Here is a 22894-nt window from a genome sequence, read left to right as displayed (position 1 = left end):
GGGGTCACTTCTGGACCCGGATCCCTGTTGGCTGGTCCTCTTGGAACCTGATTGCTGGATGAAATTTGTCTGTCTGTCCGGTTTGAATTTCTTATCCTGGTGGTATTCTTTCCGGGGTCTATCCTCGACCTGCTTCCCTTTTGAATTTCCTTGTCGGGTCATTCTCATGGCTTGGAGTACGTCGGTTTCCTTGATGAATTTTGCGGCCATGGCTCTGGGGTTCCTTGTTGATCAACTCGACCACATATCTTTCATTTTGTTCTGGGTCCAGGTTTCTTCGGAATATGCTCAGTGCTTCACGCTCATCCAGGTTGGAAATTTTGTTGATTGCTTCCTGGAAACGTTTCATGTAGTCTGAGAGTGCCTCATTGTCATATTGGCGAACCGTTTCCAGGTGACACATATGGAGTTCATGTGTCTTGTTTGCTCGAAACCTTCTGAGGAAGGCTTCCCTGAAATCTTTCCAGGACCCGATGCTCCGGGAGGGGATCCGGCTGAACCATCTCTGGGCCCCTCCTTTGAATGTGGATGCGAAGAAGCGACATTTGGTTAGATCATTGTACCAGTAAATTTAGGCTATCTGTTCAAAGTAGTGCAGGTGTTCCTCCGGGTCTCCCAGTCCATTGAAAGATTCAAAGTTGTAGTGTTTCATACCCTTTTGTCGGGGGATGGATTCCAAGGAGTGGCTGAAGGGAGTCAGGGTTCCCCCAATTTCAAGCCCGGCATCATTCCCGATTTTCCGGTTGAGTTCATTGATCATGTCTCTCAAGTTGGTTTGCCCCGGTCTCTCATCCTCTTCATCAGAGATGAGTTCGGGTGTTGTCTCCTTCCGGTATCGCTTGGACCGGGATCCTTTTGTTAACTTCTCCTCCTCGAGTTGGATCCGGAAGGCGATTTTTTGCTCAAGCTTTTCCTCTTCCTCTTTTCGGATCTGTTCTTTCCTTTCAGCCAAAATTTTCAACCGGGTCTCCTCACTTTCCTTTTGTTTCTTTTTCTTTGCTTTGTCTCCGATCCGGTCGAAGACGGAACCCCGGGATTGGCGGCTGTTCCCGGAGTCCTCGGACTCGCCGATGTCCTCAAGTCTGCGGTTGTTTTCCCGGCGATCATGGTACTGTCGGATGGCTTCAGCCAACTCTACATTGGTGAGCTGGGATAGGTGGAGGGTGGTGATCGGGACATCGGTGTACTTGTACTGGTTCGCTTCGATCGTGACCCGTGCATCATTGGGGTTGATTGCTTGGTTCTCGTCCGGGTTCACATGGGTGAAAAGGGGTCCTGAGGCATGATCCTGGTTCGGGTTGTCCTGGTCTGTCTGAGGGTTATCCGGGTTCTGGGGAAGACCCAGGTGGGATCGTGTCCTTTTCGTCATGGTTTCAAGAACTCACACAGGATATATGGTTGCTGTTTTGGTGGTAGTGCCCGCAAATAGTATAGATAGTGACAGGATGACAGAAATAGTGTGTACAGGTAGTCAACTTACTATTTTCAGAAGTGTCACAAATAGTTAAGTGACAAAATGTATGCAGGTGTGAGACAAAAAGATTTTATGTGCTACAGACAAGATTAGGGTTTTACTCAGACAGGGTTTGCTAACATGCTCTACTACAGACAAATTTAGGGTTTTGTTCAGGTGAGGTTTTCTATCATGCACATATCAAGAAAAGCCATGGCTGAGGGTTTTGAGAAGCTGGGTGTTTGGTGAGAGCTTACAGGTGTGATTTCGGACCCCCGTTTTGGGGGCTTGTTGTAGGAGATGAGTCCGGTGGCACCGTGACCACAGGACAGAGGACACCTTGCCCTCCTTCTAGCGCCAAATGATAACGCCAATCTCCGATCCCGGTCCTTCCTCCGTCGTGACTGGTGGTTCCGCGGTGTAGCTGCTGGATGGGAGCCTACAAAACAACACCGGAGGGGGGTTTTGTCCCCGCGGTGCCTCCGGCGTGAGAGTAAGCGTAGGTTTCGGAAGGATAAAGATTAGAGAAAGTATGTTATCTATATGTGGTGGGTGAAGGTGGTGTATGGTGGTTGCATGGTGGCTGGTGGCTTTTGTGTTTATATGTATGCTGAGTGCTTAAGTGTGTGCAGAGAAATGAGTGTAGAGAGTGAAGTTACCCTTGGACTCTTGATCCTTGGTCTATTTATAGGCCAAGGATTAGGGTTCAAGGGTGCGTACCTAGATCCTGGTCCTACACGTGTAGGGGTTTGATCCCCTACACGTGTCCAGGTGTCAGCGTGGGAGTAGTATTTTGGAATGTTCCCTGGCTTGTCTCTATCGCCAGTAGTTGACCGTTATGTTTGTCTTTATCGTGTCAGTCTGTGCCTTGTGCAGCAAGTGTCGGCTGGTACATGTATGGGCCCCGGTCGAGAGGTATGGTTAAGTCATACCCTGGTCCAATACCCCTCCCGGGTGGTGTATCCTGGTAGGATCGTGATGTTGTGCCTTTCGGGGACCATGGTCCTTGTGCGGGCCCGAGTATGGACAACCCGGGTTACCCCATATCAAGCCCTCTCCTCCTTTTAGAGAAGGTCACCTTTCTAGCAGCAGGGTTAGCTATCATCTTGATCTGCATCTTTTTTTGACCCATAAATTATTCTTTTGCTCAATTCCAGCAATCCCTTAATAATAGTACTAAACATACATGAGATTTATAAACAGAAAGAGAAGGAAAATAATGATACTGATGGCTGCTAAATCCGTAGGCCCTTAGGCCCGCCTATGGTATTTACTCCCGTAACCTATTAAATCCTCATGAAAAAACTGTAGGCATAACCCAAGCAGGTGATCCAACTACTTGTAAGCACCCTGCTGACTATCCTTAAGCAGCTGGACACGTGGCAGCCATCCCAATACCATGTCATCCCAGAAAATCCGGGTTAACCTCCACTTATGTCGAGTAATCCTTCCACCTCAAACACCTATATGCTAGACTAGCCCACTCATCCTATAAGCAGGCCCCTCTCACAGTATAAATAGGAGCAAGGCAACCCGTGAGAAGGTCAAGCACCACACACACACGAAAATCCACATAACCATGACGGCTGCGGACCATTAGCGGAATCCCAACGGCCATCAGATACCATACAATCTAAGTACTGTATCAACAATGCGGGTTAATAGGTAAAAAGATCACCGAACTCATGGCCAACTTGCAGTTGGATCACCGAACTCAAAAAGATTGCAAACGAATCACATAACTAGATTTAACTTGCAGTCAACTCACTGAACTAATACAAGGTTGCATTTAGGTCACTACGCCGTTAAGTATCAGTTGACTTTAACGGAATCCGTTAAGAAAAATTAAAACTTTGAAAAAAAAATATAAAAATTAATTTTTTTTAGAAAAAAAAATGATTTTTTTAAGAAAAAAATATGATTTTTTTTAAAACACTTGAAAAATTCAAAAAAATTCAAATATGCAAAAAATTCTGATATTTTTTTAATTTCAAAAAATTAGATATATTTTTTTGAATTTCAGATTTTTTTATTGTTTCAAAAAATTAGATTTTTTTCGAAGTTTTTCAATTTTTTCATATTTTTAAAAAAATTCCATATTTTTTTATAGATTTTTCAAAATTCTCAATTTTTTAAGTTTTCAGTTTGTTTTTAAAAATCAAATTTTTTTAATTTTTTTCCATAGTTTTTCAAAATTTTCAGATTTTTTTAAAAAAAATCAATTTTTATTTTTTTTCCTTAGTTTTTTTTATTTTTTTAACGGATTCCGTCAAAGTCAACTGATACTTAACGGCACAGTGACCTAAATGCAACCTTTTATTAGTTCAGTGAGTTGACTGCAAGTTAAATCTAGTTCTGTAATCCGTTTGCAAACTTTTTGAGTTCTGTGACCCAACTGCAAGTTGGCCACGAGTTCGATGATCATTTTGCCTATTAACCCTCAACAATGCCAACTTTCCATTATTAGACAATCTGTAAAGAAGGAAAACAATAATCCTTCTGAAGTGTAATCGTTGCAGCCTGGAAGCAAGCTTGTATAGATCTGAAGGTGAAGCACAAAATAAGATTACTCGTGTGATGAAGATTAGGCAGCAGCACAATGTACTAGGAATCAACTTTTTTTATTAAATGACCCGTAAATAAAACATTGATCGTGGTCGTTGCTTGCAATCTCGGTTTCAGTAGAGTTGAGGTGAAACGATCTCTCTCAACGTAACTATAAACATCAGCTTGACAATTCTTTTCGCAGAGACTCAATTCTACCGGATCCTTGAATGTGTTATCTTTGGACTTGTATATATAGATCTATTCTTAAGAATGAACCATGCATGATTCGTTAGTAAATAAATATATTTTTAATTATATATGCGTTGTTTATGTGTGTGATTAGATCGCATAAAACAACTATTCTCGAGTGTAAATACACATACGGATAAAATGACAGAAAAAATGTAAATGTGAGCAGAAATGAATAGTCAAAACCCGGGCACAAGAGCTGGTGAAATACATAAAATTTCATCTTCAAATTTGAAACAAGTCTCGCAACATAAAAACAAGTCATGACACAAAGATATGAAAAGAAAAGGAAATAATGCAGGGGGGCCTGAAATGAAGTCGTCAAAGCAAAGATGGAGGTGGAGTGTGGCTATAGGTGACTAGTCCGTGTGGATGTGAACGCCGATGGCAATGAGAAGGATGGTGATGATCCCGAATATAACATGGCGTGGACCAAAATAGAGACACCACTTGTATGCATTCTCCCGAACTCCACCATTCTTCCTCTTCCCGGTATCTGAAACAACAGCCCCGGCGAAAACACCACGAACAGCAACACGGCTATCACCACCGGACCCCAATCTGTCATCTCTCTCTCTCTGTCTCTCAACTCTGTGTTGGGCTAGAGGTATGCTGGGATATATATAGCTGCTCAAGGAAAAGAATAGCTTGGACCTAGACTAAAGTGACGGAACATAGTTACATGCTGCAATATGCTCACAGCCTGTGTAAAGACGACTATGAGATTACTACAACTTTCTTTCTCAGCTATCATCTTTTCACCACACGCATTCATGCTCATGCATGTATATACAACATGCATACCTAGACCTTCCGTGCGGGCTTGGTCACAACCCATAACGGATAATATCATATTAATGCCAAGTTAACGGGTGTTGCGTGACCCAACAGAAATCAACAGAAATCAGATGATATATACTATGTAAGGTATATATTCCCAGTTAATAATAATAATATTCATTTCTACTTTACTTTTGTAAGCGATAAGCTGCTACATTTTGGCAGAGGCAAAGCCATTCGGCTCATGCATACATGTGAACTTGTACTTTCTTCTCCCTCTCAACTTTTTCTCACACAGATATATACTAAAACCAAACACTCCCTTTTATCAACTATAATTCAGTTTATATCAACCACAATATACTACAACTTTTACCCACCTTGACTCCGCATCGGACAACCTTTATTTTGCATACGAATTACAGATGCACATGCCCAACTTAAGTCAGATCTTTTGCTATAATTCCGACTCACCTCATCTTAAGATGCAGCGAAAAATTCAATCAACTTTCGTGGCCATTTTAATAAAACTATTTATTGCCGATCTGATTCTGGTATAAAGCATAAACAATGTATCATTTCACTCCAAGAAATGTTATATTAATTCATTTCTAATAAAGGTTTACTAAGGTTTCTATTTTCTGCGTAACTATCCAAGGCCCATAATTGTTTTGTTTGTGAGACGACTATTGTGGGTTGTGGCCCACAAAGACCCTAATGCCCACCGGCCACCAATCATATCTTAGTCGACTTGACCAGGTGGATCTAAGAAGAGCCCAAAACAAGGGGAATCCTAGAAAGACTTAGATGTGATAAAGATGTTTTCTGCTCACTCTAAGCGTTGGAATATTTAGGCAACAACTATTCTCAAATCTCAAGTGATGAACAGTGGCGGAACCAGGATGAATTTCGACCCCGGGCTAAACTACAATTGAACTCTATGATTTTGCATAATTTGATAGCTTTGTAAGATAATTTCGTCGTTTATGTCTCTAAATATGACTTTCTCGATGTAAACCAGCATGCTATCGTTCAACCACTCATCCCCATCCTGTTACGCAAATAAGTCTTAAGTATTTTCATTGCAGAAAACACTCTTTCAACAGTAGTTGTTGCGACAGTTAAAATCAAAGCTAGCCCAGTGAGACGGTAAACCAAAGGATAAGTTGTACTTCTATGTGTTCCGACCATCTTAATAGCAAGCTCTGCAATATTTTGAAACTCAGAAAAACTATTATCATTTTGCACATCATAAATGAAATTATCCAGCTGATTTGTTAACAAAACCTAGTCCATTTCAGAGAAATGTAATTTCAATTTGAGCTAATTTTTTATATATATAATCATTTTTAAATTTGCCCCCGGGCTAAAAAGTTGAATATATATATATTTTACTTATTATTTTTTTCTCAGCCGGGACTGGCGCCGGGGCTAGCCCCCTTGGTTCCGCCCCTGGTGATGAATAAACTATTTGTAGTCTACGGATGATTATGGTAGAAACTAATATGAAATTCGTTCCATGGGGACCTGCTTAATTAAGTTACTCATTCCAGACTTAAGAGTTGTATTATATAATAGGAGAAATAATCTAATGGAAACTTACCTGGCAATGTCTCCAGTCTCCACTGTATTCACCCACGTGATATTATTTTAATGGTCAACCAAAGTCAATCAAAGCCTGCTTTCTTCCATTTTTCTCAATGACGAGTGAAGACTGCATGACTGGTGAATATGCAAATAGGAAAGAGACTTGCATTTGCGGTAAGTGTTGCAAAATTTTCTATTAACTTTTATGTAAATATATAAAACAATAACGAGGGGTAAATTTTAAAAAATTGCATTGTTACATTCTCTTCTACATCCGCAATTACTAATATTTTGAAACTGATTGTTTACGAGAAAGACAAATTCATTTATAGTATGATTCAAGTTGAATTGAATTACTCAAAAGTTTAGCTGGGATTTGTTTAAAAATATCAGAATCAACTCAAGTCTGCAAATGAGTCAAAGTCACACATAATTTTGTTAGAATCTGAACAGTAATATCAAACCCAACAACAAAACTTTATTAGAAAAAACTTCTCCATGCTTGGAATTGCGTTGTGCTCATCATTACGACAAATTATACTCCTCATTCCATTTTAAATATCCCGTTTGACTTTGAATGGTTAAATTGACTAATTTTTGATTGAGATTTACACATATAATTTAAATTTTAAAAGAAAAAAAATTATGTGATTATAAAGTACAAACAATGTACTATAAAATGTAAATTTTAGTTTTTTAAAACAATAACAAATTTATTTTTTATACTTGATCAAAAATTAGTCAATTTGAACGTTGAAAGTCAAAACAGTACAATTAAAATGGGATGGAGGGAGTGATTATACTCGGAAAAAACATTACTCAAAATCTTATAATAAATTTATCAATTTACAAACATCAATAAATAATAATATTGTAAAATATAGTCTTATATCGTTATTATGTTGGCCTAATGCAATTAATAAAGCAAAAAAAAAAAAAATTAAAATATCATGTTTGGATAAATTTTTATTCGAATATGACTATTTTAGGTCATTATTAAATATGATATTTTATAATTAGTTTCAGTTAAATTTCCGGCTCATATAATTATTAAAGCGAATCATTTTCTTATGTTACATTATAATTTAACTATATATTGAATAAGATTTATGTTGGTTAAATTAAATTTGTGTTATGTAACTAGAATATAAATCCAAATCCCAATTTCACGTATTTTGTTCTAGTTAAAATTTATTATAAATATATTAATAATGATATTAGACACTATCTGAAATACATATATAAATTTACAATCTAATACTCCCTCTTTGACTTTTTAACATGTATATTGAGGTGTTAAAAAATAATATCTACACCTAATGAAAAAGTTCAATTCTTATATCAAATAAAAGTTTAGGATGCAAACTTTTATTTGATATAAATTATATAAAAATTAATTATGTTTTGATGTGATTTTTTTAACGTGTAAAAAAATAAAAACAGCTAAAATGAGACGGAGGAAATATAACAAGAATAATAAATTTGAAATTAACCTAAAAGTAACCGATTAACTTGAGAGTGATGACATGGTAAAATGAAGTGACTAATAAGTAAAAAATAAAATAAAATACAAAGTCGCGGACCCGAAGCGCCCAACAGCAGGGGATGTGTGGGGCGCGTTACACATTTGTTTTGGCCGTTTCCTTCCTGGTAATAACACAACAGCGTCTTCTCAAGCTCAACTCAACATAAACAAATAATAATAGCCCAATTATAATTGAATTTATGATGATCATCTCTAACTCAACTTATAATTACCCTCAACTCCTCCCCTTGTTCTGATCTCTCCCCTTCTGAGTAGACTGAGTGTCTTTTCACTACAACAACTAGCATCATGATGATGCAACACTCAGGTTTGGGCTTATCCTCTCTTTCCTGATTATTGTTCTTCATTTTCCTACTTGTTTGCTAATTGGGTTTTGCTTAATTACATGTGTAATTAATTTGAGTTGGAGAGTGGATTGTGTTTACTAGTATTGATCAGCTGTGTGATACCCTTCAAGATTTTTGGCTGAATTTGAATTGTTGGTGTTAAAGATTTTATATTTACACCAACAGCTTGCTTTCTGTGATTGGTTATGCGCTTCAATTACTCCAAAATGATATGAACATGTGCCTTTGCAAATTTTATCATTTTGTCTCCAGAATTCGGCCTTTTTGGTTTGTTTTAGCGATAATTATCGGGATCATGTATATTCAATGCTGAGTTTCAGGTTACAACCTTAGTGATTTGGTCCAAGAAGCCCAACACCGGTGGTTAAAGCCCCCGGAAGTTCTTTTTATTTTGAAGAATTATGAGGATAGCCAGCTCACTGATAAGCCCCTTCAAAAGCCACCTGGTACTGTCCTCTTTTTATAATTCTTTGTCTTTGACTGAAAACATTTTATTAGTTTCTTCAGCTAAAATTTATGGATGTTGCTTTTTATGTCTCCAGGTGGATCGCTCTTTCTCTTTAACAAAAGGGTTCTTCGATATTTTCGTAAAGACGGTCATAGCTGGCGCAGGAAGAAGGATGGAAGAACAGTTGGAGAAGCACATGAACGCTTAAAGGTTCACTGCGCTGCTTCATGTTTATTACTATTAGCAGCTATCATACGGTTTTAACAAGCCTAAACAATATTACATAGCTTTAGTGTTTATCAAGAGAACCTATCAATAATGTTAAACAGATGTCTTAAATTATTCTCATTGTACCCTCTAATATGGATTAATATGATCGCAGATCAGGAATGTGAACTTTACATGTGTATTACACTGTAAGTAGTGAACTGTGTGAGCCATGTTGATTTGACTTGAAAATCAAATTTCATATTGTGTGATTATATTGTATTTAGGGAGGGAGAGAGGTATAAGAATAATCTTGTGCAACATTAAGAACCCAGCACTCTAATTGTGTGTGTAGTATGAGCATTTGTAAGGATTCTACTTTGCTTAAAAAAATCAAGTGGTGGCTCTTTTATTCTCTGCTACTGGATTACGTTGATGTATTTGAATTCTGTACATAGTCAGTGGTCTATTTTTTATGTCTATTATCCCAGGAAATAGGGACACACATTTTACCTGTCCTCTTCTGTTTTGTCCAGGTTGGAAATGCTGAAGCTTTAAATTGTTATTATGCACATGGAGAGCTAAATCCTAATTTTCAAAGGCGTAGTTACTGGATGCTAGAACCGTGAGTTGCTCATTTTGCTACAACTTTTAAGATTGTTATTTTGGAGTGAAATTATAACCATTTTCAAATTTTTAATATTGTAATTATCTGAATAACTCGAACCATTGTCAAATTGTTATTCTTTATAATCATTTGGTACAGGTCTTTTTCCTTATTTTTCTTATTGATTTGTGCAGGGCATATGAGCACATTGTTCTTGTTCATTACAGGGATATAACGGAGGTATAAAGTCATCATGAAAACTTTACTTATTATTTTTCTTCAGTCCTTATCTTGATTTTGTAATATTTGTGAAATTTGTGCTATTATTGAAGTTTTATATAAAATTCAATGGAATGCACTATTTTCCATATGCTTTGAGGAATATTTATGATCCTAAAAGGTCTTGTATGTAAATGCATATTGATGCATGCCAAGGTTAAGAGGGTTGAAAATAGGGATAGAACATATCTCCACAGAATAAGTAGATAATAAGTAGGGGTGATCAAATAAACCGCATAAACCGCTCGCACCGCAAAATACGGTTTTTAATTTTTGTGGCGCGGTGCAGTATGAGTTGCGGTTTGACATTTTACTCGTGTCGTTCAAACTGCACTTCACCACAATATAATAACATATATAAATATATTAGTAATTGTTAAATAAAATTATATGATATACATATGTATATTATTTATAATTATGTTATGTATGTATTTGTTAAAGCTCTTCAAATAATAGTTAATTATTATTCTATTAATCTAGCATTACTTTTATACCAAATTTCATAAAACAATTATATTATTATTATATGTCTCTTACTGCTCTTTAGTATTTTATTTACATTGTTTATATTTTTTAGTAGTTGTTATAGCTTTGAAATGATAAATATCATATAGATTTATTATAATTTTTTTAATTATCATATATTTAAATTTATTCATAATTTCAACTAAAAATATTTATTCTTAAATATGCAAACCGCACTGTACCGCATTTTTGTGGTGTGGTTTACGCGTTTTTTATGCTAGCGCAGTGCGGTTGCGGTTTGAATATTCACCCAAACCGCATATGCGGTCTGGTTTGTTGTTTTAGAGAAAAACCTCACCGCCCGCATCGCGATCACTCCTAATAATATTACTTAGTTAATAGTAATATTATTTATGTATGATGATTACATGTCCTTGTATAATAATTCCATCCCCAAGTTTAAAAGTGAATAATGTCAAATTAACAAGACCCCATACAAAAGATATGCATGAGAGGCAGAGCAACCTCAAATAATTGACGGAATGAATTTGTGGAAGGCAATGATAAATGATATCCAGAGACTTGTCTTTATTGAAGCTTTCTGGACTAACAAAGTCAATGTGGACTTTTAGGGAAAGTCCTGTTGAAGTCGTCAGGGCGAGACTTGGCGTCATTCACACTCTCTTGCACGTTCACCTTATTGGCAGCTTGTACTTATTCATGGTCATGTGTCAGAAGAATTAGAACATTATTTGGCGGAGATACAGACCCCACTTGAACATCCGAATTCGTTTTAAGACTGTTCTTACTTTGAAGTTCATATAAAATTCAGAGATTATAGTCTCAATGCTTCCCCTTTTTTGATCTTGCATCTTAGTTTCTTGCATCATGAACTTGTCACATTTGGAAGACACTTCAATTTTATTCTTTAATTCCTGGTGCCTATAAGTTGCGGTCAAATTATCATAATCATACAATTAAGTTTGTTTTATTGTAACCCAAATAAGATTGTTTGTATACTCCGACTACAAATAGGATTTCAGTTTGATAACTACCAATATATTAAGTTTCTAATGAATAACTACTACCAGATATCTGAATTCAAGAATATATCTAACATAAGATAATTTATACTTATATCTGTATACTAATATACTAGTAATATGAAAATAAAATAAAATTATCATGTTTATGTTTTTCCTGCTCAACATCACATACCCTTATCAGATATTACTATTTCTTTGTAGTGTATTAGTATAGAGTCGTAAACAACAAACCCGTATGCGGGCACTTGCTTCTAAAGTATTAATCTAGTATTTAAGCTGGCTGTGAATTGTGCATTTTTCAGATTGATATATTAGATTAATAGATGCTTCTTTCACCAGTTATCTTACTAATATGGGATGGCAAGCAATATAAGAGCTTCATTTTGAATAATGCATGTATACATTTTCAGGTAAGACATTCTGGAGGATCCATTTTACAGTCCTCTCCTGGATCTTATTCTACTTTAAATCAGAGCCCCAGCTCATATACCACTCAGGTTCCTGGCACTACAAGTTTTGCTCCAGAGTTTCAAGAACAAATTCAGATTTTATCAAACCCTGGTTCTGTAAACGGTAGTTTTCAGTCAGACATCAAGAATGATATGATAAATATTTCTGATGTAATAGAAAGAAATGAAGAGATATATAGTTCACCGAAGGTTGACATTAATCAAGCACTGAAAAGGCTCACACAGCAGCTAAGCTTAGAAGATAATTGCTCCGGAGATAATGAATCATTCTATGATGATAATGGTGTCTCGCATGATACAGAATATAATGTACATGGTCAAAGTTCTATTTTTCCCAATCAGCTGCAAGATGATTCAGATCATCGTATTGCACAGCTATTTCCAGGTTTGTGCCTTCCGCACGTCTCATTGTATTATGCAAACTTTAAGTGTTTGCCTTTCTTTTATTGAAGTAAGTTTAGCATAAATGTAGCAGTTATTTGATTTTTAGAATTAGTAATGCAACAAATGTGTTTGCTTAGCTATATCTATATGCTTCTTTCGCTAACATCTTTAGTAGTTTTCAATTGTATATAAAGAGCTTTTGTCACATAGGCATTAGGATTGGCTAGTTGTTCGACAATAAGCTTTGTAAAGTTTTTTGTTGAGTGGTAGATTTGTTAAAATACATATTAAGCTGCTAACTTTATGGCTTATGTCCAAATCTGAACCTTCTAGTAAGCTGAAATGTTTTTCAATCATTAAACTATTTTTCAGTTTGCAATTGCTCAAGTTAGAATCCTGTAAATAAGTGTATCATCTGACACTGCATGTAACTTCTATTTATCTTAGAGCTAGTCAGAAAAGAAACTATAAGATGCGAACATGTGAGCAGTGGTGGATTCTATGGTAGAAACTCATTCAGTCTAATAAACATTCACTTGAGATTTAAAATTTATTTATATTAACTAATGTTTGTTCTAATTAATTATTATATATTCATTTAGGTTTAAAATTTTAGGAGCTTTCATATTTTTCCATCGTCAGATTTTCATAAATAATAGTTTTATTTGTAATGATGTCAAATTTGTTCAATGTAGAATTTATAGTATGTTTTATTTTCTAGGTGATGGTTATGAAATTAATAGCATGAATGGCTATTAGTATCAGTGACATTACATTGTTGATTGTTCTAAAAAGGAGCATTCAACTTCAGACTCTGTATAAATACTTAATATTGTTAAGAAACTGTATTTATAATTTTTTTCATTATTTTTTTTGCCCAATTTATTTCTATTATACTACAGTTCAGTTCTCTTGGTAGCAGAGCAAGCATTGGAATCTAGCACCTGGATTACAGTAAAAAAATAAAACTTGTATCTACATAATATGTTCATAAGAGAATTGATGGATTCCACAGCTCCCTTGCAAATCCACCCCTGCGTGGGAGTATGTGGAACAAAGCCTAATATACTCAAGCTTTCCCATATGAAAAGTCGTTTAAATGCTGCCCATATAGTGGTCATATAACTCTCTCTCTCTCTCTCTCTCTCTCTCTATCTCTCTCTATACACACACACACACACACACACACACACACACATATATGAGTAAAGTTCCTTGGAGACCTATTTTTCTTGGAGTATTGGAGACCACCATCCAAACCGTCCAACAATCTATAATCTAACGGCCTACAAAAACATTATTTTAATAAACATTTAACTAAATACAAAAACATGTGTGTACGTACGTGATAACATACGATGACAGGCAGTTGAAATACTGTATCATCATTTTGTTCTGCAACTTTTTTATTCCTCCCATTTGCGTAAGAACAGCACTGCTAATCAAGCATTCCCCTTTTTCAGATTGTGATAATTTACATTCATCTGTCCACTTGTCCTGCATTTTGTCTCGTCCTGCATTTTGTCTCTTGTCTCGTAATTTAAATTCATATTGTTCCATAGTCGTCCTATTATATTTTCTCTTCCGCTATATTATTTTTTATAGATTTGTATTGTTCAGTAACCATCAACTGTGTTGACGGAAGTGCGGGATTTTTGATTATACGCAATATATGTCTCTAACTGATTATAAATACATGTATTGAATGCATCAATGTAATAATTAATACAAAAACAAATTAATGTCTTTAATCGTGTCCATTAAATAGATATAAAAATCAATGGTGGGAGATGGGGTTTCCAGGTCTCCAATAAAATTGGGTCTCCACAGAACCCAACTCATATATATAATATAGATTCAAGTTCTATGGAGTACAAAAGATATTGGAGTATTGGAGTACAAGATTGATACAATATAATCTAGTCATTTAAATCTTAATTTTTTTGTTCTACAATATTTGTAAACATCCGACAACCTGCAGATTATGTTCTACAACATAAACATTGTAATCAAAAGATAGAACAATTACCTTTATAAATCGTAGGACATTATGTTCTGCAATATAACTTTTAAGCAGAACAATAATCTTAATGCTCTTTAAAGTTGAAAGATAATAATGATTATTTGATTATTATGTTTAATACTACTTATAAATGATAAGTTATATATAAATTTGGATAATCAGAGATATTATTTATGATTAAACTAAAAAATTATGATTTTGTACTCCAATACTCCAATGTTTTTATGTACTCCATAGAACTTAACTATATATATATATATATATATATATATATATAGAGAGAGAGAGAGAGAGAGAGAGAGAGTTTTACTCCAATAGAAACCTCCTTATTCTAGAAACTAGAAACTATCACTAAATTTCTAAGAGAATATCACTAAATTCTCAAACAACCCCACTTTCTCCTTCTTCTTCTCCAACCCACCAACCCTCCACCCCACTTCCGGCAGCTTCACCCTACCACCCCCGCCAAGTCTCTGCTACTCTCTCCACCTCCATGCCGCCCGACCCTCCATAGCCACCACCTCCATGTCGGCCTCCATTATTTATATCACCACCAAATCCAACCCCCCTCCGGCCTCCACCGCCCCTTCCATTCCACCCCCATCTCCACCTCCACCTGCACCTTCGTCATCACCTCCACCTCGGTCTTCCTCACCTACAGTACCGTATATCTAGCTTAATGCCGATTTAAATTCCAGATCTTTGCCAAAAATCTGCCGGACAAAGCTAAAGGCTCCTTCCATGTCCACCACCTCCATCTCCACCTCCATTATCTCCACCACCGCAACCACCACCTGAATCGGCAACTAGAACAGATTCAGAAATTCTGGGCAGTTTCCGCAAGTTTTCACTAATTCGTGCAACACATATCACTAAATCGTAAAGAGAATATCACTAAATTGTACTGAGGATATCACTAACTTGTATTGGTTTCTAGTTTTTATTTTAAAAGTGGTTTCTATTTGATCATGAGCCTATATATATATAGGCTCATGATCAAATACAAACCACCTTTAAAATAAAAACTAAAAACCAATACAAGTTAGTGATATTCTCAATATAATTTAGTGATATTCTCTTTAGAATTTAGTGATTTGTGTTGCAAAAATTGGTGAAAATCTCCAGCAGTCAGTGAAACCTCCAGATCTATGCTTAGATTTGTGCTTGTTATCGATTCTGGGAGCAATAACGACGATGGAGATAGCGGTGGAGGTGGACATGGAAGGGCGGGAGCATGGAGGGGATGGGTCGAGGCAAAAGCAGGGCGGCAGAGGAGGCGGGGGGCCGAGGAGACGGCTGAGATGGCGGAGGAAGGAGACAACGGATGAAGCTGTAGTTTCAGGTGGCGTAGCTTCGCCGGAGCTGTGGAAAACAACTGGGGTTGCCATTAAAAGGCGACAATGGAGGTGAAGGAGGTGGAGAAGAGGAGGCAACAACGGTGGAGGTGAAGGAGGCGGTGGAGGAGGAGGCAGCAGCAGAGGTGGAGGAGGCGGAGATGGAGATTGAGGTGAAGATGGAGATGGCGGGGAAGATGGAGAAGGAGGTGTAGATATTAGTGATATGTTCTTTAGAATTTAGTGATATTTGAGGTGGGTTTTTAGTTTGTAGAATAAGGAGGTTTGTATTAGAGTAAGTCTCTCTCTCTCTCTCTATATATATATATATATAGGGTCACGCTCTATAGAGAACAGTTTTGAGCATGAGAACACTTAGAACACTATTGTGCTGCTGCAGAACAATACAACATTCAAAAAGTGAAAAATCTCCAAAATCTTTGTTCTGCACTTTTTAAAAGGTGCAGAACAACTGATCTCATTATTCTTAGAAATAATATGTTCTCACTTGAATCACTGCCTATATCACACACACACACACACACACACACACACACACACACACACATATATATCCTTTGTAAGAATTTCTTGGTTTAGTAGATTCAGAAACTTTTGTTCAGTGAGGCATCTGTAAGCTAGCACCAATTCATCATTCCCCACTTGTCCGACCGTTGCTGAGCAATTTTTGGATATCAAACGGACCTCATGGCCACATAGTCTTCTAATCAAATAAAAAAAAAAAAAATCCCATGATAAATGATGATCTAGCTTCCACTTAGTTAAATTCTAAAGTATGGATATTGACTTTACATTTGAGACATATTCTAGGTTTTGGTATATTGGAGATGGTACCTTCATGTGCAGAGATAACCATGCTGTTAAAACTTATTCATCTGTGTAACCTTTCCCCCCCTAAAGTGAGGACTTAATAAGATTTTGTGCTTGATTTTTATATGATTATCTGTTTGCACTGCTACTCTGTTGATCAATATGAATATGATAATGAAGCAAAAGATCTGATGGGTACTCTACTGAAGGTGATGGCAAAGGACACTATTGGCAACCGTTTGAGGATGACTTTTCATGTAATGAAGAAAATGCGATTCTGAATGAATTGCTAGGCTCCTATAATAATGCAGCACCTGCTGGGTCACAAGAGACACATCTGCACATACCAAATGAGAATGTATGACACCTGTTACTTTATCTGTTATTGTCGGCATACATATATTAATTTACTGAAAGTTGTAATCTTATGATTATGTACTACCTTTTTGTTCTGTTCAGTTTTCTTTATAAGATGGATTGCTGCTATAGAGATTAAATTTAATTTGCAAGTGAAAATATATTTGCACATGCCTTTGTCTTCTCAGTATCCTGATTCCTGTCCTCAATATTTTCTAGTTTCCTATAATCATACCTGTAGAAGGGAATGCTTTGACCAACCCTATCATGCTCGATTCCCTTGGTTATGTTAACATATTCGTTCTCTGAACAGGAAGCATTCCTTTCTCCGTCAAGTAAAAAGCCAGTTGAAGAGGAAGAAAGCTTTGAATGGGCAGATTTAGCTGTAAACGATACTTTTAGCTGTACTGATTCTCAAATCCTGATGATTTATCTGAGTATACTGAATTTTGGAATTCTAAATCTCTAAAACTTTATTACAGGTCCAACTTCAGTGCTGCTGCCGGAAGAAGCTGAATACTTCAAAATTGCTACATATTCCCCTTCGATGAATGTCTACGGGATTAACTCTGATCATTATTCAACAGTATTTGAACAAGTTCCAACAGAAAGGCCTCTTGAAGAAAATCCAAGTTTGACTGTCTCTCAAAAGCAGCTATTTACAATTCATGAAATATCACCTGAATGGGGTTATGCTCATGAGGCTACTAAGGTATCTCTTTTCTTCTTTTTTTAATCCCATTATAGCTATGTGCTCAATCCTTTAATTTTAATGTTAATGATATACAATAGCATAGCAAAATGGTAGGTGTTACTATTAGCCTCCTGGTTGCTTAATGATTGAATGTGAGGGTGACATGGTGTTCATGAAATATTGCCTGAATGGGATTATGCCCATGACCATGAGCCATGAGGCTATTAAGGTATCTAGCCCTTTTATATTATGTGGTGAATCCTATTTATCTCTAATCCTATGTATTTAGTATTAATGATGCAGAGCAGCATAAAAAAATTTGTGATATTAGATTATTAGTCATTATTAAAGTGCAGGTCTTAAACTGTTAATATTAGTCACCTGATCGCAATTCTGATAAAAAAAAATTTATGATAAAGGCAAATGCAACACCACTAATAATATAATTATTATCCCATAAAACCATCAGGTTATGTAATCAAAAAATCCTATTCTGAAAGATATTATATTCAATTGGAAGTATTGAGCACAGGGTAGGGTTTGGTTTCTGTCTGTTTTCTTTTTCATTTCTGGGCTAATTTACCAATCATGTCCTCAGGTGCTGCTCAAATGTACTTAATCAATTAAAATGTAGCATCTTATAATTTCTCTTAGTAAAAACTTAGTACTTTAGTATGTCATTTTCCACTTAAAAGATTTGTTTTATTCTTTAGTTAAGGCATCTAGTGTCAATTAGTTGCTTTGTGAAAGTTCAAATCTTATTTAAAGCCAAGTTCCTATTTGCAGGTTATTGTTATTGGATCATTTCTCTGTGATCCATCAGATCATGTCTGGACCTGTATGTTTGGTGAAATTGAAGTTCCTGTTCAGATTATTCACGATGGTGTTATTCGTTGTCAAGCCCCTCCTAGCTTGCCTGGAAAAGTTACGCTATGTCTTACCTCTAGCAATCGAGAATCTTGTAGTGAAGTCAGGGAGTTTGAGTACCGTGAATGTCCGAGTAGTTTGCCTCACAGTAAATTGCTTGAAGCAGAAGCAAGCAAGGATTCTGAAGAACTTCTGTTTCTTGTCAGATTCGTGCAAATGCTTCTTTCTGATCCGTTAATATCTAAAAGGGAAATCTCTGGATCAGGAATTGAGTTGCTAGGGAACGTTGAAGGTAATGAAGAATTGTGGAGCGGGGTTATAGAGTCTCTTTTAGCTGGTAACTGCACTTCTTCTGGCATAGCAAATTGGCTTCTTCAAGAACTTCTGAAAGACAAGTTGCAACAATGGCTTTCTTCAAGACTGCAGCAAGTAAATGACCTGCAAGGAGGTTCCTTTTCCAAGAAAGAGCAAGGTATAATCCACATGGTTGCAGGAATGGGCTATGAATGGGCTTTGAAACCAATACTGAATTCTGGAGTCAATGTCAATTATCGTGACACTAATGGTTTTACCGCTCTCCATTGGGCTGCACGTTTTGGGAGGTATCTGTTGCTTTCCTTCTGGCATGTGGTTTATGTTTATTTTAATTCTGCTACTCTTTTTCATGGTATTGAGAACTGTGTGGGAAAATAAAACTATTCACCATTGTCTTTGAACTAGGAACCTATTGGTAATTAGGGCCAAAGGAAAATTCGCTAAAGGGCTGGGCTAACTGACATGGGTGTGAACGAAATATACTTGATAGCATTAGGCCGATTATAGTGTAAGTCAATGAATTAAATAAAAGTAATATGATCTAATCCATCAATTATACGCTACTTTTAGCTACTAGGTTATAATAAATAGATAAACAAAATTACAATTATGTATCTAATTGATAAATTAATAGTTTAACTACAGAATTAGAAAAGAAAAAAAAAGGTGCTTGATCATCAGCTTGTCCCACTTGATTATTTTTAGAACAATGTATAAGACATGTTAAGTAGATACTGCTAAATTAGAAGGAACTTGTAATTACTTAAAAGATTCACTCTAGACTTCATATTGTAAATCAAAGTGCACATCTAGTCTGCTATGCTTCAGTCACCCCATCGCCCACAGACACCTTTCTTCCCGTTCTTTGATAGTAGGGTCCAGTTAACACTGGTTAAGAAATTTGGTGAATTTTGCTGCAAATGGACGCATCAAGTTGATGCTAGTTTTATGTAATCCATCTGAAATGTTGTTTCTGTATTAGAGAGGAAATGGTAGCTGCTCTCATAGCATCTGGTGCCTCAGCTGAGGCTGTTACTGATCCTACCAAAGAAGCTCCAACTGGTAAAACACCGGCATCCATTGCTGCGGAATATGGATACTTGGGTCTTGCAGGTTATCTTTCTGAGGTGTCACTAACAAGCCATCTTTCATCCCTCACTATAGCAGAAAGTGAATTGTCTAAAAACTCCGCTAGTTTAGAAGCAGAAAGAACTATAAATAGCATCTCTGACATAAGTACAATAACATCTGAGGATCAGCAGTCTTTTAGGGACTCCTTAGCTGCAGTACGAAATACAGCTGAGGCTGCTGCACGTATTCAAGCTGCTTTCCGTGCCCATTCTTTCAGGAAGAGAAAATTAAAAGAAGCTGCTGCTGCAGCTTTTATGGCTAATGTTGATAGTCAAGATCAGTACAGTCTCCTCTCAAATGATGCACAGAGTCTTTCAGCTGCATCAAAACTGTTTTTCCGTAACACTCGTGATTACAATAATGCTGCTTTATCTATACAGAAGAAATATCGTGGATGGAAAAGTCGTAGGGATTTCCTTGCATTTCGCCAAAAAGTTGTGAAGATACAGGTAAGCTACATATTTTTTGAACATTTAATGTTCTATACGTATTACGGTATTAGTCACAAACATGCTTTAAATCAGAATTTCAAAATTGTAAGATGAAATTAATGATTCAGTCACCTGTTATCGGGCTCTAAACTCTGTATGTAAATCAAGAATCAGGAAATTTGCCATATTGGAACCTTTCTACAGAAAAATTGACAAATTAGAGACTATTTCAAAAATTAATTATACTCTGATCGGCGAAAACATTTACATCCAGCCTTTATCCAGGAAGTATTCCTCCCGAAGTTGCACAATTTTGTGAAATTTCCTTCAACTCGAGCGACATTGGGAAGTTAAATACATTGCTTTGTTTCAGGCGAACATTCTGTAGATACTTATTGTAAAACGCTTTCTTAAACCACATACTATATGGATTGGAAGTTATATACTGTGTTGTCATTAAGGTTACTTTTGGTTTGTGATGTCCACATCGAACCGGACTCAATAATCACTTTAACTTTTTTTATCCTTTTTTTTTTTGCATTTTCTTGTATTTAACCAACATATTGATTTGCACATTGTGTTCTGCATATATTTCCCTTATACGAGATTCTTTTTGGCAGGCTCATGTCAGAGGGCATCAGGTTCGGAAATATTATAAGGTAATCTGCTGGGCTGTTGGTATTCTGGAAAAGGTTGTTTTAAGGTGGAGACGAGGAGGAGTTGGTCTCCGAGGATTTCGGAATGAATCAGAATCAATTGATGGAATTGAAGATAAAGATGAAGACATTGTGACAGTGTTTCGTAAACAAAAAATACTGAGTATTGATGAAGCTGTGGCAAGGGTACTATCGATGGTCACATCCTCAGAGGCACGACAACAATATCGCCGCATGCTTGACAAATATCGCCAAGCTAAGGTTATCCATGGCTTGCATCTTTCTAGTCATATGAGTTGCTATACATCTGATCTAGGAGTACAAAACTATATCTTTTAATCTCATTGCATGTCTTAGTGGACAAATTTTTTTAGTATTATCATTCTCATTATAGTGAATTTTCTGAACCAACAAAATATCCAGTAAGTTTATATAGCTATACTATAAGATGGTCTATACTATACTGACTTGATAAATATAACACAGGCTGAACTTGGAGGGCCGGCAAATGCTGCGGCAGCAGGAGAAGCAGCATCGACTTCTCTTGATATGTCCAACATGGAAAGTGATGGCACATACTAGTCTCTTGTACATTTGAAACTTCCTAGCTTCTTTAGTTAGTTTTTAAACTAAGTTTTTACTAGGGCACCTGTATTCTCAGCTCTGGGTTCCTTTTGGTTGGTTTAAGTCGGCATGTAAGGCTTGTAGCTGTACAGTTGATGTGTAGTGTTCAGTACTTTGAAAATAAGTCCATATGATAACCAGCTAAGGTATTAATGTGGTGCGATCTCCTACATACGCAGGGACGGATTTAGAATATAAATTTTAGCACATTTTTAGTACTTAAATAATTTTCAAATTCAAAATATTAAATTTTGTAGAAATTTTTTATAACATTGCAAATTTTGGAATGGTGAAAAAATGATAAAAAAATAAATAAATAAGGAACACATGTCTCTCGTGTATCCTACTACATGCATCCCTGTTAATGCGAGAAGTGTACTTGTCCTCTCATCAAACAAATTTGTTATAGACAAATTTATTAATGCGAGAAGTGTACTTGTCCTCTCATCAAACAAACTTGTTATAGACAAATTTATTATATCTTCGATACCCCCTATATGAAGCCTATTTCTATATGAACCTTATTTCTAGATGAGGGAGTGGATCAATTCTCTTGTATCGAAGATACCCCTATATGAAGCCTATTTCTATATGAAACCTATTTCTAGATGAGGGAGTGGATCAATTCTCTTGTATCCTACTACATCCGTCCTTGTTTATCCTTGTTTATGCGACTGTAGTTCTCCTCTCATCAAACAAACTCATTTTATCTTCGATATTCTTGTTTATGAGTATAGCTGTCCTCTCATCAAACTAACTTATTTTATTTTTCGATATCCCTTGATAAAATTCTTTAAACAATTAGCAAACAATCTTAATCTTGCTCCCTTTTCAATCTTGACATCTCCATTCTATTTATCGAATTATTGAAGTAGCTGCAATTTGCAAACATAAAAAACGGTGACTGCGCAATCTAATGTTTTGCCCTAAAAAGTTGCCAACTGCATTCCCACAAGAAGCAACCACAAAAAGACCAGCTTATGAGTATGCTTCAGCAATTGGCAGATATGAACAAGGCATAGGGATGCAAGAATGTGACCTACAATTTCACTGAAAATTTCATCATTCTTCCATCCATTATTTACTATGTATAATAGCATAGAGAATTGAGCATTGGGCAGAGTAATAATAGCATAATACAGTCCCACATCAATCTTCATCAGACTTCAGTTTTAAAGAATACTTAATTATCCCCCGACTGCTTTTTTCTGCA

At 36.2% G+C, this 22894-nt stretch overlaps 1 protein-coding gene and 1 pseudogene across 1 annotated transcript; one reads left to right on the top strand and one right to left on the bottom strand.

Annotated features, from left to right (window-relative positions):
* Positions 1–4397: 4397 nt before the first annotated feature.
* LOC108199104 (uncharacterized) lies at positions 4398–4977 on the bottom strand (annotated as a pseudogene).
* Positions 4978–8216: 3239 nt separating this feature from the next.
* LOC108199580 (calmodulin-binding transcription activator 4) lies at positions 8217–21821 on the top strand. The gene is made up of 13 exons (XM_017367466.2): positions 8217–8469; positions 8830–8955; positions 9052–9167; positions 9701–9789; positions 9966–10011; positions 11975–12419; positions 16816–16964; positions 17277–17367; positions 17446–17675; positions 18444–19126; positions 19822–20419; positions 21022–21318; positions 21544–21821. Exons 1-13 carry the CDS (start codon positions 8451–8453, stop codon positions 21637–21639), a joined length of 2985 nt encoding a protein of 994 aa, XP_017222955.1. The 5' UTR covers positions 8217–8450; the 3' UTR covers positions 21640–21821.
* The last annotated feature ends 1073 nt before the right edge of the window (positions 21822–22894 follow it).

Source organism: Daucus carota, chromosome 8 (genome assembly GCF_001625215.2).
Source record: "Daucus carota subsp. sativus chromosome 8, DH1 v3.0, whole genome shotgun sequence".
Taxonomy (NCBI): domain Eukaryota; kingdom Viridiplantae; phylum Streptophyta; class Magnoliopsida; order Apiales; family Apiaceae; genus Daucus; species Daucus carota.
This window is presented reverse-complemented; position numbering and strand designations above follow the sequence as displayed.

Bases quoted from the DNA above. Each gene is read 5' to 3' on its own strand.
- LOC108199580 (XM_017367466.2), top strand. The intron at 19,127-19,821 runs GTATCTGTTGCT...TTTCTGTATTAG, and splicing joins TGGGCTGCACGTTTTGGGAG to AGAGGAAATGGTAGCTGCTC. The intron at 21,319-21,543 runs GTTATCCATGGC...AATATAACACAG, and splicing joins ACAAATATCGCCAAGCTAAG to GCTGAACTTGGAGGGCCGGC.